General features: G+C 35.9%; 1 protein-coding gene across 4 annotated transcripts in view; it reads right to left on the bottom strand.

The window, feature by feature from the left end:
* CCSER1 (coiled-coil serine rich protein 1) overlaps window positions 1–20,953 on the bottom strand; it is a 603,186-nt gene that overhangs the window by 142,476 nt on the left and 439,757 nt on the right. The window contains exon 10 of one of the 4 annotated variants that reach the window (XM_053941471.1): window positions 6,038–6,114. The exons of the other annotated variants lie outside the window; for them this stretch is intronic. Within the exon in view, the coding sequence (XP_053797446.1) occupies window positions 6,046–6,114 (69 nt within the window). The 3' untranslated portion in view covers window positions 6,038–6,045. The remainder of the gene's footprint in view (window positions 1–6,037; window positions 6,115–20,953) is intronic. 4 annotated transcript variants of the gene reach the window in all.

Genomic DNA, 20,953 nt, shown 5'->3' with positions numbered 1-20,953 from the left:
TTCCTACAAATGATGTTTGTTCTACATCTCAACAGAAGAGATTCCCCAGAAACAGGGAACAGAGAAGTAAAATTATTTTCAATTTTTTTAGTAGTAGAGGAAAAAATTTTTCTATTGTTTTACTTTACACTTCTAGTTTACCCTGAAAAGTAAATTCTGCTACAAGTAGCAAAGCTGCTTAAAACATAGGAGCCTTTAAACAGAAAAATCAAGCTGCACACACATGAGTAGCACCCTCACCACTACTGATTCTAACTTCAGAAGTACAAATTTCCAAATGACCAGTTGATATACACAATTTATAAACATTCATTTTGGCAGGACATTTTCTAGATACAAGAATCATTTTTTACATCAAAAGAATCTTGATGATATCGGCTAAACAGTGTGATTTCAGCCAAGGCATCAGGTAAGAAAAGAGGTAGAAAAAAGGCAGGTACAAGGTACCCTTGTGCTTCAGAATTCCTTGTTAAAATCATTTTCCACAAATATACTTCAACCAGAAAGGAAACTGTATCATTTACAATTTAGGAGGTAATTTTATTGCAGGAGAATCTTCAATTTACAAAAAATAATAAAAAGTGATATAATGGAAAGTTTGATTCAAGCTTCAATATTGGAATACTTACTGCTGCATTACAATCTAGAAATGGATGACTCGATAAAGAGCGACAAAAAATGCAAAAGGGCCTTATAGGAACCCAGCCAAACACTGATGCTGAAATAAAAAGATCTAAATCCTGCTGAATTACTTCAAAGGACAGAAAGCTTAACATTATGGAAGCAAGATAAATCTGAATAACAAAGATATATTAACATACTGTCAAGTTATTTTGGTTTAATTCTTTTTCCAATACTGACAGTTTTGTGAGGTATTTATAATAAAAATACTTAAAAAAAAGTAACTCAATTTGAAACAAGAGATCACATTTAAATCTTGTCATAATATTTCTTCTTTCCTCCAAGTCCATCGTGATTATATTTTATGAATATTTATGCAACAAAAATGTCACTCTTTTCTGAAGAAGAGAAAGGAGCTTTTAGCAATTAAATGGAATAACAACTAAAACAAATACTTCTACAGAAGCTTTTCAGGGTATCACATTTATTATATATTATGCTGCTAGCCTAATTAGACTAATTTGTTAAGCTGACAATCATTTAAGCTGGGATGAGCTAAACAATTTGGTCATTATATTCTTTATTAAAGACGCCTTTTTGTTTTGTTCTCTTGCAGACAAATCCTTACAAAAACAAGCAAGCAGCTGGTAGCCAAAAACTACCTTGTACTACACAATTGTTTACACCAAACAGCTAGAAAATATAATGTAAACAGTATTTCAACCATTTACATTACTACACAGAGTTACATACAAAGCCCTGATTAATTTTTACAAGAAAAACTACTGGTTTCTAACCACAGAGTTTTTTAATCATTATCCTGTGCAGCAATAAAGTTGCCAAGGCAGTACAACCCCACTTTTGGAAGCACTTTCCCAACTTTTAGTCATGCTGTCCTGTCCCAAAACTCACCGATGCTGAGGAAATTTCTTGCTTACCTGACTAAGATGGGCTGACAAATACCATAGTTCCACCCTTTACTATCCATAAAGAATTTTGCAAATATTACTGTGTCTCCAACACACTAACCTCTAGGTATAGAAAAATCACAACTATAATGTTGGTCATGAATTGCTACTCATACAAAATTTTCAAATTTGGCAGGGAAAATTAGAATAAAATTAGGGAGCAATGTCTTATTTTGATTATTTAATAGTCAAGCACAAAGGGGTGTGTAATTTAGCAGTGCCATAGTTATATAAGCATACATTTGAATACACATCCAATTCAAAACCCCCACCCTCTGGGAATCTGTGCCCTAGTTTCCCAGTAGCCTACAGCACATGCCAAATTTGAAATGGAAATATTTCCCTAATCAGCTAAATCTGGGTCAAAATGTCAACTCAGCTTAGGTCCAAGTCGTTGCCACTCATGATCTCTGGAATGGCCATAATGAATATTTGTGCAGCATGAGGGACTCCAGACACTGACCGTGGGTCACAGCCTCCTAACAACTGCCACAAAGGGAAAAGTATACACACACTTTGGTACACTTCCTCAGGAAACTGAGCATCAGGAAAAACACACTGAACTTGTCTCCACTTGCCCTTGTGCCCTCTGCACAATAGCTTCTGTTCTGTAAAAAGGCACTTTGCAATCGTGCCTCCTGCTGGGATGCATCTAATCTGCATGGAAGCACGTTTGCATTGGAATCACAGCAAAGTCAAGGCACTCATTTTTTAGCCAGTCAAATAAGCTACCTTAACTAAGATACATAATGTGTTTAGGAAAAAGACCACTAGCAAGGAAGTGTCAGACACACAACACTTAAGAATTGCTCAACTGTACTGAAGAGGAGGATGGTTTTACCAGCTAAACTCAGAGGTTAAGCAGATGGGTCTCTCACTGGCATATCCAGAGTTCCAAACCATCCATAGTGATGGATTTGTATTTTGCAGACTAAGATAGTAAAGACATTATTAGATGTTCATGTTCACTTATATAGTATTATAAAAAAAAAGAAACCAACAACACTGCACAACAAAGCAAGGCTTTCACTCTGCAAACTGCCAATATAAATGGTGATTTATTAATTACTGAGAAAAACTTTGCCCATGCAACTACTGTCTTCAATAAGTTAAATAGAGTAAGGGGACAAAACTAAAGCCAACTCTTAAAGATAGCCTACCATCTGACCTTACCAGGTTTAACCAATTTACACCAGCAGCATGCCTCGGTCTTTGTTGTGACACTTCCCCTCCTTTAAATCACCAATGCACAATCTCAACACTACTTTTATATACTTTTTCTACTCTGTGAGAAAGCTACATATATTTGATGTGTATGCATACAAGCACATCCAGGTAAAGATATGTTAGAGAAACTTAATTTTTAATGTGTTCAAAATTGCACATAAGTTGCGAACAGTTCTGCTTTTGATGCAATTGGCCCATTAGCCAACAAAATGCAGATCTATTATAGTAAAACTGCAGTACTTGATTGTCTTGGACTGCACCATTACATAGCCTGGAAGTAAGACACTTTAACCTATAGAAAGATATGCCCTTCACCAAAACCTGTTGTTTTTGCATGTGATACATTTTGTGGGAAGTTCTCTCTAGTGAGGGCAGTATCTTTTTATACCTGAGGCAATGCCTAACCTGATGCTGAGAGCAGCAAGCAGCTCTCCTCAGCTACAAAGAGTATCGCTTCAGGGGTTAATCACCGGGGATTGTTTGAACAGAGGGACATCTGGCACACCTCCCCACAGAGAGCAAACAAATCATTTCTAATCTTCCTTTACTGCATCAGGGTGTGGGTCTCATCCAGTGCTAATTTGCAATTTTACTGTGCATTTCATCATTTTTACAATACCAAGTTAAAATACAAAGCTTTACATTTATTCCAGCAGAGCTTTAAACTGACAAAGGAAAGTTTATTTTTCTAAAGAACACTCACCTAGTACTGTTATTGTTTTTAAGAATACATCTGTGCTATTTTTCAGAGCTACTGAATTGTGCAAAACCAAGAGTGTGAAGAATAAACAGAGCAAAATATGGTAACACAAAATGTATGTTATTTGAGATAATAGAAAGGGTGAAATGAAAAATGATACTCTTAGAAGTACCAGTTCTATAAAAATTTCAAACCATCAATTTTACATAGCAAAATGAACAAAGCAGCTCTACAAGCAAGGCAATTACTTCTTTCTCTTTGCACTAAATGCAGAAGAAATGGAATTAAACAGAAACATTGTTTTTTCACTCTGAACATAAAAGCTTGAAGTTTCATATTGGAAAAGACTTCAAGCCTTTTTTTCCCCCCTTTAATCATTTTTAATCGTTCTACTCTTGCTTTTCATCTGAACCCCTCCAAGGGGCCACTGTGGTGGAGATAAACAGGTGAAGCTTTGACTAGGATAAAACCCATTACATTTCATTTGAAAGATGAAGAGGTAGAAAGAAAATAAAATCCTCTGAGAAGAGTATTGCAAGGCCTCTGTATCAAACAGGGTAGGAAATATGACAGTATCACCCAGCTGTGCTAAGCAGAGTATCATAAACCAATTTGAGATTCTATCTCCTGGTTTCATCTGTTAGCCTATGTCCTGTTTTTCAGGGAATAACCTAATACAATATAATTTAGAGGCAATAAACTGTACAAGTCTTTCAACAGATTATCACCGCAACAAAGAAATCAAGTCATTAACTATACTGAGATATATTCAGGGACTCTTTCATCATGGAACAATATTGCTGCCATGCATCTTGGGAGTTACACCATTTTAAAATGCAGCTGTTCTACAACTGGACTTAGGTGGTGGAGAAGCAGGCTGAGGGCCTTTATTACTGAACTGCTAAACTGTGGCAATGCCACCATTCAGTAAAGCAAACTCCCCAGCCTTTCTGACATTTTCATATTTTTTACTCCCAAATCAAATAGGAATCAGCCTGGACACTTGAAATATGAAACACTGTTTACATGAAATCTCTAAACTAATTTTGTCTGCTGGCACCACAGCCCATTCTTCTAGAAGAAGTGATGATGGTGACAAATACCATGATACTGAAAACTTTATGTCCAGAAAAAAAATAATTTCCACAGACCACAGTATTCAGTAATTCTTAATTAATTTTCAGGAGAAAGTGTAACTGGCCTTTGTATCACCACAGGAACAATAAAAAAGTGAGCTGATCCACGGATAGCCCTAGGTTCACCTTGAAGGGCCCTAAACATTAAGAGTTAGTTATGGAAATGTTACTGAACACAATTCAAGCCATAATTTATTCATACTTTAAGCTGAGGAGACAGAACAGAAGCTATAATAATGTGATACTAAGATTCCTAAAGGGGAAAAGATAAATGACATTTACAGAGCAACATCATGGCTTCTGTATATTTAATGATACACACTACATAATCTGCTAACATTTGCCAAGAAAGTGATATATTGAGCATAAAATTGGTCAAGTTAATAATAGTAAGAGTTTGTAATTTAACCTTTGAAACTTCACTATTACAGAAAGGCATTTTTATACTAATAAATACACGCACACATATATAGCTGAATGGGCTGATACATAATGCTAAGCCATACTAGTACTTGTCAGGGAAGCTAAAAGACACAATATCATTTCTGTGTAATTGTCTGCAAGAAGAAACAATTTACAACAGAATATTTACATTTCTACGGCTTTAAATATACAGCTTACTTAAATATTAACATGGGGACATATGCAGGCAATTTTTTTTGTCTACACAATTATTTTTACATTATTTCATATTTTTGTTATATGTGTACATACTCTAGACTACAAATATATACATATGTAGGCATTAAAATATATAAACAAAGACAATGTGTATTTATATTTTACAGCTGTATTTAAGTGGGCCGGATTTCAGATTGTTTAAACTACTTCTCACAAGAGAAATTGCATTTGCAAATTTTGGCACACTTAACTGACAGTTTATCTTCAAATTTTTAACTGTTACTAATATGATTTCTAAAAATGTGTAAGCTAACTGAACATCATTATGACCTGGAAGTTTTTGAGAAGAACCATTTCAGTTTCTAGAACCAGTAACATCTTGGTTAATAAGCTTCAGTAATGTGGGTCACTTAATTTTGAATTGGAACATGTTGTGGAAGAAAAAAGTCAGTCTGTAGCACAGAGATGTTTCATTCACCTTGCCTTACAAATGTAAAGATTCAGCCCTTTGAGATACATTTCAAATTGTCTTATGTATCAGACACATAAATATTTAAATACTTTACACTACTGAAAGATATATTAACATTTATATTGACTATTAAAATACCTATATAGACTTGGGAGCAATTAATGTTAATTAACTACATTTCTAAGACTGTACAACCTCATCTTGAAAAAAAAATCATTTCCTGGAGTTTCCTAAGCACCTTCAAAGAATATGAAATTATATGTCTGTATTCCTTCTAATACAACGAGCTTACCAGCTAAGTTACAGCAGGTGTGACTTTGACCCATTTAACAGCTGATCTTTACAATTTCTACTGGAGATATAAAAGCCCTGGAAAAGACAGAGTTAAAAGGTGTTGTAACTACAAGCAGGATTTTATCTTCTAAGAAGATGCAGATTTTTATCATCTGGAGAAGAGCCCTATACGTAATAGACAACAACCTTGTTCTGGGCACCACACGCTGGTCATCAAGCTTGTCATTTCATTTGCAATAAATGTTACATAGACTGGAAAAGACCAGTTCACAACCTCTAATAGTGGTTTGTGATGTTGCCATAGAGGTTGAGATATAAGTACAACTGAACCAATTTGTTTTTTAATAGAACTCATTTATGTTTAGACAACTCCAATTGTGCTACTGGAAACGCAGTGTTATAGATGTCATAATCAAAGCAAACAGGCACTTTGAAAGTATATAAAATAATCCCTGATCAGACCCCCTCACATCTTAACAGTATCAAACAAAAGAACTTGAAAATGTAAACACTTCTTGACATTACTTGCCAAAGAACAGAATGGTACATACACCAAATATTAATACACAAAGCAACACTAAGATGAACTTTATGTAATCAATGGACCTTATGGTATCACACAGATCATGTAAATAGATTTACTAACAGCTGGAAAGATTCTTTCTTATTTTGAAGGAAACGATCACTCAGTGCCTTATAGATTCTTTCTTATTTTGAAGGAAATGATCACTCAGTGCTTTATAGAAGTGAAGAATTTTCTTTTTTATTTCTGAAAGACAGCGTGTATCAAATATGCCATTTTTAACATCGAGTTTTAAAAATTTGCTAAAAGCCAAAAAACATGTCATATATAAAATAAGGAAATGCTTGCAACATCTTTTTTGAAACCTTAAATTCAATACATGCTATGAAAATAGTTTTATAGTGTGATTATTTTCAATGTTCAAGTTCTTTATTTTGTGAATTTCCCATCTTTCACTAGAACTGGATGATAATGTCACCTCTGCGACCTCCGTTCTTCAGTCATCTTTTTGATGCTTATATCTGTAAGCATCACTGTTAGAATATTCCAAGTAAGGTCATAATAGTGATTTACAGGTTTAACAGAATTTTCTTTATTTGTCCTTTATCCTGATCTCTTCTGAAAGAGGGTAGGAGGGATTTATACACTGTTTCAGATCTTTCTTCTCAGTGTCTCAATTCCAAGACCCTGCACAGGTAGCAGGACTATCCCAAATTCATGTGATTGGGATAGAAGGCAAAGGGATCTTAATAATATTCAGAATTATCATAGGAAAAGCAGGCAAACAAATGTTATTTCTCCTAACATTCTGAATGACAAGTGTAAACTTAGTGGCAACACAAAATTTTAAATTTGGTAGAGAAAATGAAACAATTAACTCCTGAAATATTACTTGCTTCCTGGCCTTCAAAAATGACACTGTAAATCATCAGAGGGTGCTTGCACTATAGATACACCAATTATGCCAAGATATGATAATAGCATGAGTTGTATGCAGTAGTAGGTTGTAAGAAAAGCATAAAATGCATTTATTAATAAACAGTTGAAGCTGCTTCTGTGGCAGAAAGGCACTTGCCATATCTACTAATGCTTCACAGGAACAATTTTCTAATTTCTAGATGCTGAAAAAAGCTTTCTAAAACCACAGAGAAGGTACATCACAGAGGCAGCAGATACATCAACTACATCTGACCATTTCCGGGCGATTCTCAGTGCTGGTATAACATGCAAATAAGTGGCAAAGAATAAACACTAAAAATGTATCAAACCAGTCTGAAAAATCCTAAAGAAGTTGAATGCTTACTCCAGCACTATACTTCGAAAGGGAAAAATTTCTGGGGAGACCAAACAGTTTTATATCGCTCTTGAGAAAACATTTTAAAGTGCATTTCCTAAGAGAAACTCAGCATTCTGGATTCTGAGAAAAAGCATGTCACCAAAAAAACAATAAACAGACTAACATACCAGCTATTCTTTCCAGGAAGGTTATTCTGGCTGAAGCCTATTCTGATATGAGGTGTTCTCTGATATAACCCCACCTGCAACCATGAATTGTACTTTTTATCATAAACTAAGAAGATTGATTATGGATTTCTTCCTTCAAGCTTGATATATGTGTACAAACTTTATATGTCTCTCCATTCAAAACTATATCTCTGTCTTTGGCAGAACTGCATCTATTCTAACAGAAAATGGCCTTCCAGGCTGAGCATGTTTAACTATTACTCAAAATGCTGGCTTTTCCTTTTATTTTCTGAGGCACATCTGTGTGAACTGAAATGGGATTTAGATTGCTTAATCAATAACAGGTTATGAAGCACATTGGGAATGGAGTCTACTTGAAGGGAAGAGCCCCTCAGAAGCTGCAAGTGCAACAACATGATCAGCAGCTCACCCTCCTTGTTGCCCAGATAACAAATTACTTCAAGGAAGAGGCAAAAGAGAGCAACCACAGTACCTGGATCTATGATCAAAACGCTGCATTACTATATATTTGTATTTCATGAATGCTGGACTATTTAATTATTGTTAGGGAAAAAAAAAAAAAAAGAGAAGACTTGCTGAGAAAAAAAATAAAGCTGTATTTCACAAGTTATAGTGCAAGATACAACAGCAAGGACCTTAATTTCCAAAACAGAACTCAAATCTTAAAAAGAGAACTATTAATGTATGCAGGCTGCATATTTTACCATTTATGGTACATTTGATTAGCAGATTTTATGCACAATAAAGAATGGCTACTAAAACTAGGAAAATGCCTTAATTTTTTAGTCAAAATTCTGAGGGTGTGGAGCTCTTCAGGACACTACAGCATTACAACAATGTAATGGCAGCCACACAAAGTAAATCAACTCTCCTACGGCTTTCAATTTCATTTTACCACTTGTGACACTGCAAGCCTTCTGGAGAAGCAAAGTGTGTGTCTTTGTTTGCATGGCACTGAAAAATTTTGGGTGTCACCGTGATAATGCAAGCAGCAAAGACTTTTGGAATAAATCCAAGTGACAGGTTGAACTATCTTCTGGGAAAGTGGAAATCTAAGCTTTAAAAGCTTAACATTTGCTTGGAGAGTGACAATGTTAATAGGATGTGAACTTTCCTGCTGAAAATAGTTTGCAACTGCTTCAAAAATAAGTATCTTAGCTTTGTCTCAGAATTCATCTGTCATTGCTGGATAATACTAAGAGAAACACACACTTGCATTCCATTATCTTTTAATTACATTCATTTGGGTTTATTATTTTTTTTTCACTGTCAGAAGGCAGCATATCCATGAGGCTTTTGGTATCTCCTGGAACAGGACAGTTTGGTATACCTTTGACAGTAGTACCTTTGACCAGCTGCAGTGAGATGCTACTGCTCCACCTTTTCTCCCCTTCCTGTCCCTTCCATAAGTAAACAAAGAACAAGGTGGGGAAATAAACTAATTTTAGACAAAGTACATAGCCAGCACGCAGAATACAGGACTAACCAGTTAAATGTGGAAGAAGGCTGGAGAATTTGCATCCTGGCAGGGTTTCCATTAGTGTTACAATTTGCTTCTTCTCCTGTCCCAAGCCTGTTTACAGCTGGTGAATTCTCAGGTGATTTCACATTTTTAAAGCAATTCCCTGTTTTGATTTTTTTGCAAATATCTCTCACTGCTTTCTGTTTATGGTATCTTATTTATTTACAAAGTCTCCTATCCAACTATTTTACTAATGTACAATACTAAACTAATGGGACTGCCTAAACTCATATCTTCAGAACAAATTACATTAGCACAAGGCAGTTTTAAAGGTAACAAAATATTACAGTATGTCTTAATGATATGCAGCACAGTGCTTTGATCTCTAAAAAGGCATTTCAGCACTGTGACTCCTATAACATAAAGCATGTTTACTGAAAGTAATATCAAAAATTTGAAAGGATCAGTAAGTAAATTATCTTCATTGTTTGAAGTGACAGTTCCTACTCAACTTCTTCTTTGAATATGCATTTGCCTCCTTAACTAGGGCATCCAATAGAGTAATGAAAATATGTATTTTGGGACTGGGAAAACCACAAGGTTTACATATGAAACAAAGACTTAAAATCCCATATGAAAAGTCCTAAGATGGACTGAAAAATACCTAAATCATAATTCTACTACTGCTCTTAAATTCTAGCTCTCAGAGACAGTCTTTTGGATTTAAAGTTGTCTATAATATAAACTGACAATTTAAATTGCCTCAGCACTGGCTTATTCTCTTAAGTAATTACAGCAAACTGAAGTACCCTTCAGTGTTTCTCAAATAGGAAAACAGTTTGTAGACTTGGCAATTCTGTTCATCTTTATACAAAAGTAAATGAGACTCGAATTAGAAGTAATTCTTGAATATGTGATTAGTTCTATGTACATTTTACATATAAATGTCTTCTATCATTCCTCCTCAAAGAACACAGGTCTAAAATACATTAGAAGGGTATCAGGAGGTAAGGTTGCTGCCTGCTAGCATTTTGAAACCAACAAAAGCAAATTTATGAGCATCTGTATACAGAATATGCAGAATACTTATTACATTTTTGGTTTATATGCACACACTTCAGGATCAATACTTTAGTCTGAAAAACAGTGAAGGATTCTACAGTCATGACATAAAGAGAATAAAGAAGGCTCCAAAAGGCTCTTTTTCAGTACAACTTTATGTATTTATTACATACAACTTGGAAAAACATCCTTTCTTAGCAGAGCATAGCATATAGATTGAAGTGTTTTACTTTATCTAAATAATTCATTAACATATTGCTTTTCCTTTACTCTTGCCTCATGAAACACTCAATCTTTGTTCATGAACAGCATTGGATTTTCAAGTCATCTTACCTACAATATTTCACAATAATTTCCTTTTAAAATAAGTAGCAGAAAAGCAAGTTGTCCTCAGGAGAAAGGTGGGATGAAAAGAAAGGATGTAGCTGAGGTTACAAGCAAAGCTGGCTGCAACCCAAGAATTCTACTAGCTGAACTAATACCAGCTGAATTAATTGTTAGCTTGAATTCTCATTACATACTGCTTCAAAATTATACTGCCCAGTTAAGCTGGCAATCTAATATTCTAACTACACCTTAGATTTTCTGTATAGTACCCAGCAGTGAATTCCAGGAACTAATTAGATAGTCAATTTGAATCCTTGTTCATTGTTTTAATAACTTTTAATGCAAGACTTTGTTATTTGCTGCTGTCTTAACTCAAAATCCCTTGTAATTCCTCCCTTCCCTCCAATGTGAAGAAACATGGTGGGAGGATGTCATATCAGTGGTATAATAATATTTTGACATACGAATGATTCACTAATTCTTAGTCAATAATTCAAAACTAGGTTTCCAACTAGTAGTTGTAAGTTTTCAGATTTGCTTGGAAAGATGCTCAAATCAGAGATGTGCTCAAGTATGTGATGCAGGACTGCAGTTCTTAGCTGCACGACAAGCAGTCTCATACACCTCTGTGAGCCACCACTGGGACATTGTCAGAGTGCATTTACTTTTGTAGCAGCCCATCAGCACACCTTTCCAACCCCTCCAAGAACTGCCTGTTAAGTAATGGTTTAGTTCAGCACTTGGGCAGAAGTTAGACTCAGCGCATTAGTCTGCCAGGCCCAACGCAGTTACAAATGTGTTTCCAAATGCTTGCTGACAACATGGCAAATGCCTCAAGTCTGTCAGCCAGCTTTATCACAGAACACAGAGGTTCTCAATGGCACTGGGAATAAAAGGTAAATGAAAACTGTCAATTCAAAACAACTTTTCCTGATATAAATTAGACTCTGTATGAACAAATAGACTGGTACTTGTTTTCTTCCACACTTGGTCAACAACTATACTTCTCAGTTCTTAGCTCGGGTGTCAAAGCTCAAAGGATTAGCAGCAGGGAAGAAAGAAAAAAGGGACGGTAGGAACTAAGGAAAGAATACTTGAGGTTTTTTCTCCTCTTGCCTTGCAGCAACAGACCAGTACTTCAAATACACTGCAAACAATCCTTTGCCTCCTGAGGTACCTATTGTGCAATGCTCCTCATAAAGGGTGACATGTGCCAGAATAAAACCTTAGTCCAATACACAATTTACCCTAAGAATCTAAAGACAATGGTGTTAGAAAATGCAGAGAATAAAGAAAAAACATATACTGTAGATATAAGATTCCTGGCCAAGGTGAAGTTTTTTTTTTTTTCCTTATCAATTGTTTTACAGTCCTTCTATGAAGACAACTAAACTTTCATAGTCCTACTAATAATTAAACACCACAAGTACAGGAAATAAAGTAATATAACTTGCTGTCTGCTTTGATTAAAGTAACATGAGAATATACTCCACTCCCTAAGATAAACATAGAAGCACTATCATGTATGAGACCATTGACCAAATCACTGTTCTGCTCAACCTATACTGAGGAAACATAATGTAATCTGAAAGAATTTAAATGGGAAGAGATACTAAACAGCATATAAAGGGTTAAAAGGATCTGGTTTGCAGTGTTAAATACATAGTTAAATAGATTTCACTCATGCTGTTTCCCACATATGAAAAGCACAATGCCCAAGATTACACATAAAAACTACTCCTTGTTAAATAATCTCTGTGCTTTTGTACACACTGTTCTCTTAAGAGGTCCACATATTTCACTTATAAAGGCAGCTTTTTCTGGGAGCTTGAATCAGGAACTCTATTGTCAATTGATGGTTAGTTGTTGGGGTTTTTCTGAGGGAGGAAAGAAAGAAAGCAGTTTCATTGCCAAGCCAACAATATAAACCCTTCGGCACGCAGTGCTTTAATGAAAGCTCATTACCACTCAAGCTAGTTTGAAATAAACATCACAGGTACCTCAGCAGCATTTAAGTCCCACACAGGCTACCCAAGCCCATTCAAGTGCCTGTATACCTAGACAATGCTCTGGAGATAAGCCCTAAAATGTGAAACGGTACTGAAATGCCCCCTTGCAGTCCCTAGGCAGTGCCTAGTAATTGACAATGCAGATTTACCACAGCAGATCCTATACACTTGTTAGGAATAAAAATCCAAAGATGCATAGATAAGAAAAGGCAGCTCCCTGCCTCAGTTCATATGCTCTGATATCACTACAGGGAGATCACAGATGTGACTTTCCCTGGAGCCACCTGCAGCTCTGTCTTCAGCCCTGCTGCTGACAGGGAGCCACAGTTTGATGACCCTGCTCACCTCTGCTTCTCTTGCTGCACTTATGCCTCTCCCTGAGGCAGCCTGACACAGCCCCAGCCACTGAGGTCAAGCCCAAGGCCGTGTTTGGTTAAATGATGCACTCCCTGGGGCTGCCCTTCAGGGCTGCTGAACACTCTGCACTCAGAAAATGCAGCAGGATTTGCAACTCTGTGTGTGCGTCTGTGTGTCTGTACCTCTGCACAAGCAACGTGCAGGAGCATCTATGACTTCAGCTGGTCATGCACCATGACACAGTTACACTATTACGTGTGGAATCTGTGCTTTCCAAGGAACCTCTGCTATGAATTTTATCTTTTTCTAAATTCATGGCCTAGATGAAACAAAAAACATATCCCAGACTACATAGTCCCTCTACTCCTATGAATGGAAGCGCATGTGAGACACACAGACCTGATATTTGGGGCAAAGGGTGTCTCCATCTTTTGATGAGAGACACAATAGTGAAATGTTAATTTTTCTTTTTTTTTTTTTTCAGTCAGGGCTTTGTCCCTTGCACAAAAATTAATGCACTCTGCCACTAAGTTCTTATTTTCATCAATACTTTGAGAATTTGCTCTTTGACATCCTACTGAATTTATCTAGCACATGAATTTGGTGAATTTTTTTAAAATTTACATTCCTCTACTGATACTCTGAAAGCAGGAGATTATTATTCTATGTGTATCATGTTTATTTATTTCCCTGAGAATACAGAAAGTATTTAAGTTTATCTGGAATAAATAAACAAGGTAAAAATATGCTTTCTTAATTTCCTTTAAAAGGAGGTATTAACCTAAATTATTCCTGATTTTTTAAGAATGTAACTGAAATCTATCTTACATAAAGATATAACTATAAAGTTTCACCACAATTAGGATTTTTCTGCAGTTTTGCTTTTGAAACTACCAATATATCCATGCATATAACATTTATAACAAATTCATAATACCTATTCAAAATTAGTGCTGATTGCATCATATTATGGAAATGCCTGTGGAAAATGTAATTAATAACAGATCAGTTCTTTTTCCATACATTTATTTCCTTATTTCTGAATATTTAACCATGGTATGATTACCTGTCTCACCCTTGCATCAGGCAGATTTGATTCCTCTGTGGGTTCCAAACCTATTTATTTCAAGGTATTTACTCATTTCCTTCTGAAAAAAAAAAAAAAATTGAATGGTGACAAAAACCATTATTGGAGAAAACATATTTCTCCTTTACAAGAGAACTGGAATGGAAGTATATTGACTTTTTTTCCAGCACCAGGACAATTTTGAAGGCATGTTTCTATCACTACACACAAACTACCTTACACAAAAGCCAGCTATTGCATTTTATGCTGTCCAAAAAACCCAACAACCCACAGCCAAAAAAAAGGTTATAGCAAAAGTCTTCCATTTAAGTTAAGAAATTAAAGGCCCTCATGATGCAGGTATGGATAGCTTGCATTCCATGGCCAAAAATGCAAGCCTAGCTGCTCGGTTTGCTTTCCCTTGCAAACTGCTTTCAACAGCACCAAGGCCTGGACCTTCCACAGGCTGAAAAACTCCTCCCAGTTTGAACTTGCTCAGTTCTAGTGAAGGACAATGACCCCTGCAAAGGCTCCGGTTTGGGGTAGAGCTCACACTGTGATACACTGACAAACCTGTCACACTGCAAAACTCATCAGGTCTCCCAAAGGGGTAGGATTACCTGACAGCATGAAGTCATTTCTCTGAACTAACTAATGTACTTTGAAGCCAACTGGATTCTGGGGCAAGAGGAAAAAAAGGGGATCAGGGGTGTAAATTCTTACAGACCATACTGAAAATACTTGTTATTTTCCTGATTCTCTCGAGATGGTATCTCTGGTGAAAGATAACCATCAGGAGCAGCAAGGAGAGATAAGGTGTATCACAGAGAGTACCAACAGTGTTCTAAGAAATAACTAGAAAATATCTAAGAGAAATATTTGCAAATGTAGCTCATTCTAGCTAGCATAGTTTGTGTTTCTCCAGGAACAGACACAGAAATTATGGCACAGATGAGGGATGAATTCAGGGGATTGGGAAAACACTGAAACGTGAAACAATCTCCAAAACCAGAGAAAATTCTGCTGTCTTGGATGCTATCTGTTGCAAACATGTTGATTTAGAAGTAAAGCTAATCTGGCCAAAATTAGGCTTATACTTTTTAGACTGTGTTGTTCACTGGACTGAATGGCTTGCTTTCCAGGGCATTGGAAAGAAGTATCGACCACAACTGGGACATACTTACAAAGCTCAAGCAAATCCCACATCAGAAATCATCTACAAAATACCTGAATAGTTGGCTTCTATTTTGAAAGAGCTGCAGAAACACAATCCTGACACAGACACTCAGGGCTCTAAAGCAAATATTCATTTCAGGACTCCCAGTACATTGCACATAGAGACTGAAGAGAATTAGCTCCTTAATCCTGAATTCATATCAGTTACATCTTCAACACAATAAAGCTTTCTTAAACCTTCAGGCAGAATAAGAAAAGAGGAAAAGTTTCTTACCACACAGGACTGTAATAAAAAAACCCAAACAAACAACAAAAAAAAAGAAATCCCCACAAAACCCCCCAAAAAACCAAACCAAAACCCCATAAACAAACAAACCAATAACAACAAAACAGTTTCAGAATATACCAGCAGAATGTAAATCTAAGCCACGATTCATCATATTTGAGAAGTCATGGCAGTCTCTTGAAGTTCCCACTGACTGGAAAAGGGAAAACATAACCCCCATTTTCAAAAAGGAAAAAAAAGCAAGACCCAGGTACCTATGGGCTGATCTGTCTCACCTCAGTGCCCACCAAGATCAGGGAGCAGATTCTCCTGGAAACTTTGGTAAGGCACGTGGAAAGTAAGGATGTGATTTTTGACAGCCACCGGGGCTTCACTACAAGAAAATCACACAAATTTCCTGGCCTTCTACAATGGAGTTACAGCGGTGGTGGGTGAGAGAATAGCAACTGAAATCCTCTGCTTGGAATTGTGTAAAGTGTTTGACACTGTCCCACATGATATCTTTGTCTCTAAACTGGAGAGACATGAATCTGATGGATGGACCACTTGGTAGATAAGGAGTTGTCTGGGTGGTCACACTCAAAGTTGACCAGCGGCTCTGTGTCCAGGTGGAGCTCAGCGACAAGTGGTGAACGTCAGGGGTTGGTGTTGGGACCAGCCCTGTTGAACATCACTGTCACTGACATGAACATCAGGATCAAGAGCAACATTCAGCCACTGGTCATCTCATGCTGTACCAGATGAAAAATTCTATCTTTTGCAAACATTTGGCTCTAAAATGCAATGTTATGGGAGGCTTCTTCCACAAAACTTATGCAGAGAATAAACAAATTAATGAAACCAGCCCAAAGCAACAGGGACCATGTCTGCAGTGTGAGTAAAAGGAACAACAATGCAGTTACAATACTTCTTTCCTCTATATTAGCTCTCATCTGACATGATTTTCAACACATGCATTATTCAAGCTTCCTAACACTCTGAGGCTCCAGAATATTTGAGTTTGTTTTTCCACTAGAAGATTATTTGACCATTCCACAACTAGTTTCTTAAGAGAATCTCTATGCAAATTTGCTTCCAAACTTGATTTTTTAAAAATTGCTTAATATCAGTGTAAATGCATGAAGATTGTCTTCTCAGGTACTAGCAAGATATGTTCATAAAATCCAGAAGGAAGCAGTTCTACATATTTATAAATAATTATACCTCCAGCTACAGACAAGTCTAAAATTTCAGCAGAAAATCAAAGAATGTGAAATCAACAAACCTATTTCATTATCCTAGTAGATGAAAACAAAGGAAAGAAACTAACTGCATATAATGCATATAAATGAGAAATAGTATTAATTAACATAATTAAAACTATTAACCATGTCTAACATCAGCTTAGTAACTTTTTTGTAGATCATAAATAAAAAAAAGTATTTTGACTTCAAATGAAGCAAAATATCTTCCTGGATTAACCTCTGAAAATGCTTTATAATCTGATGAGAGAGTAGGAATAGCTACCACCTCATCTGCCTGTTTATTTTGGATGTCAGAAAGAATATCCAAATATGAGGTAGAATTTTCCATTATGGAAAATAATGGAAATTTTTTTATGACTCAAAACCATTGTCTCATCTGAAGACAGTCACCATATCAGATGATTACATTCTGTTAACTCAGCAAAAGAGAAAAATAGCTAGATTTTAAATTTCTATGCTACTTTTTAATCTCATTTTCTTAACATGAAGCATATAAATCATTGAATTAAACTCTATAATAATCTTTTTTTGAAAAATATAACCCACTAAACCCCACAATCCATAAAAATCAATTATTTGATGCAATACAGAGTGTAATGAACACTAAAAACAAATCATTTTATACTGAGTTGGAATATTCTGGATTGAGATGAGTCTCTTAGTAAACATATAAAGTAAAAATGTACTGATGCAGACACTGAATCCTCTATATTCACCTACAGAGACTAATACATAAGTGTCAAGTTAAATATATTTATTTTACACTTAGTAATATCAGTCTTTGCCAGTTCCTAGTCAAACTGATGTACAAGACTGAGAAAGCATGTAAGTACATTTGTTGACATTTTTTACCATTAAATTATAGAATGCACATAAAGGATACACTACTAAAAAGATGCCAATTTGAGTGCTAGCTTCGCTTTAGAAGTCAAAGTATTGACTGTTTTACAAGGTTTCAAAGACAAAGAAATTAATTAAATTATGTTCTGAGGCTTTCATCTGGTAGTTTCCACAGTCAGCTACAGGTATTCCCTACTGTGAGACAAATATTGTGTGCAGAATTAAGTTCATATCAATTAGATTGCAATGTTCTTGAAAATTACAACAGCCACAGCACAGAGAAAAGTGACAAATTTTTTTGGGTGAGAATTTCTACTCCTTCCAGAGAAGTTATTGGTTTCTCTTACAATAAATAGTCATTTCCTTTGGTAGCAGCATTATCAGAGTAATTTTGACAGCAAAACAGACATAAACAAATGAGGCAAACCTCTGCTCATGTATGCCATTCCCTCATGCTTTCAAGTAGGAGTCTGAACCAGATATAAGAGTTAAGAATCCAATCCATACCCACAAATGTGGAATATTATCTCTTATATCAGTGCTTCAGAATCTAACCAGTGCAGCTTGGAAATGGCTATGTTGGTTTGGTTATGGAGAAAGAGAGCCAGAGTAAGACTACAGGAGTTCAGGGATGATTATAACAATATCACAATGGCATGTTCAACATAAAGACTATGCTTGCTTTCATCACAGAGCTACTGGGATCTGATGCTACAAAGAAAAAGAGATTCCAAGAAATTTAAGATATTGGCACCATAACCTGTGAGTGAACAATTCATTACCCATGGAAAAACACAACAAAAACTTGCTAAAAAAATAGTGTAAGAGGTAAAGGAAAAAAAATGGTAGCAAGACTTCAGAATTTGTGAAGGGGTTCTTAAAACATTTAGAGCTCTTCAAGGAGAAGGAGTGGTTTACCCTTTACCCTATCAAACAGGCAGAAAACCAGTGCCAGCCTGCAGTCATCTGTGAGTCCATAGGATACAACAGTATAACCACGGAAAAGCAACTCCTCTGTTAACCCCAATTTCTTGCTGGTCTGAAGAATACAATCAAAAAATTCAGTATTGACAACGAGAGAGGAAGGAAATAAAAGATGCCAATTTAGAGCTTAGGTTGAAAGCCTTGACATTTCTAGGAGGCGCAGTTTAGTCCATCAGCACATCCAGATGATAAGAAGACACAGAGAAACTTCTTCCTCCCAAACCAGAAGTATAATTTAAATTTTTTTTTCTTAAAAAGCTGAAGAACACATTGCTTAAGACTGTAATCCAGCACAGTTCTTAAGATGACATTTAATGCAGCTATATGGAGACATACATACATGTATATAATTTTCTAGACCAAGACAATACACTAGAAGGAAAAATTGAGTTAGTGAAAAGGCCAGAATTGTATGGTTCACTTCTAGTAGTCAAGTTTGCTTTTTCTGTATCATAACAAATGCTAAGACAACATTTATACTTGCTGAGAAACAAATTGACCAAAAAACAATAGGCATATAACAATACAGCCACTAATTCGTTGCTAAGGGGAAAGTCTCAGCCAAGAGGGAGAAAAACTGGCTGAAGAACCCCACAAGAGACATGAGACTGTAAATCATCCATTTAAAAACAGCTCTGAGTGACACTGTTGCCTAGACTTTCCTTTTTGCCTTCTCCTATAATGTTAGTGACACAATCATTGCTGGAAAACTGGGTAAGTCAGCTAATGACTAATTAAAGGTATTGCTTGTCAAAGATGGCATGATGACAGTCTGACCTACCTCCCCCATTTTTATACTTCTCCCAAACACATTGCTGTTTTTCTGATTTGTGCAATAACCATTATATCATTTAAGTATAATTATATATGTGAAAGAAAGCAATCTTTCCAAAGCATGCATAAAGAAAGCATGAATATTAAAACAAAAGCAGATGATTGCAAATTACTTGAAAGAGCAAGTGATTAAGCTTAAATGCTTGTAATTTAAAAAGCACAGGCAAAGCACGTTCACCTACACACTTGCAGAGCTCTCTCAAGCAAACACAAGCCAACTCAGCTCACTAGGTATTTTTAGTGTTATTTATTCTATACAGAGCACTACAGAGGAAAAAAAAAACAAAAACAACCCAGCAAAATAATCCTTGTTTTCTCCAGTGGCCAAATTTTGATGGTGTATGTTCACAAGTTCTACATGAATACTACAAAGACCAACAAAAAACAACTTTGAACTGAGTATATGATACACATTCCTTTCAGGTTAAGCTGCTACTTGAATATATTTAAGCACTGAATTCTGTATGCTGTTGTTATGCAGTAAAATATATTTAAAACCACACATACCCCTGAGAGTAAGAACAACAGCCTTCTCCTTCCTTCTAGCACAGAATATAATTTCACACATCACTATGCATATTCAGTGTTGAATATGGTTTTCTGACAGCATTTTTCTTTTTATGTTTCTTTTTTTCTTTCTTGCAATTTCTCCAGGTGTATTACAGGAATCCGGTTTGCACACAGTACATCAACACATAAACTGTTTGCTAACTTGCTCTACCCTAATTACAGACTGCAGCTGGATCATACCTCTCACTTGGTCCCAGCAGAATACTGTGGCAAAAGAGCTGGGAGTCATAGCAAGTAGTCACATTCCGACAAGAGCAAAAGATGCATTTGTTTGAAACCATTATTTATTTTTTTTTTCCTTGAGGGAACACAAACTCCCAAACACAAACTGAAACAAAATTCTCTGCATATGGGAGTTAGTTGATTATCTCTGTGGAGACACTGAATATAATATTCACAGCACACTTTTGAAAATAAGCTTAGAGTTGGCGACAAAAAAGGAACAGGAGAATTTCAGTGGCAGACTAGGGCATGGATCTGCAGATGGCATTTACAACTTCACCACCACAGCTTGACAATTCTCTTTGAAATAAGAAATTATAATTCAGACTATACCCTGATTACAGTGAGTATTCAATACACAGAGAATTCAGCCTAAATAAATACATGTGTTTGATCAACCATTTAGGGCTCTAAGAAAGCATTTTTCTCAGCTTCTTCCTATGAATAAACTCTGTGAACTGAGAGAG

Source organism: Vidua chalybeata, chromosome 4, assembly GCF_026979565.1.
Source record: "Vidua chalybeata isolate OUT-0048 chromosome 4, bVidCha1 merged haplotype, whole genome shotgun sequence".
NCBI classification, from domain to species: Eukaryota; Metazoa; Chordata; class Aves; order Passeriformes; family Viduidae; genus Vidua; species Vidua chalybeata.
Note: the sequence above shows the minus strand (reverse complement) of the source record. Positions and strands in the feature narration are given on the sequence as shown.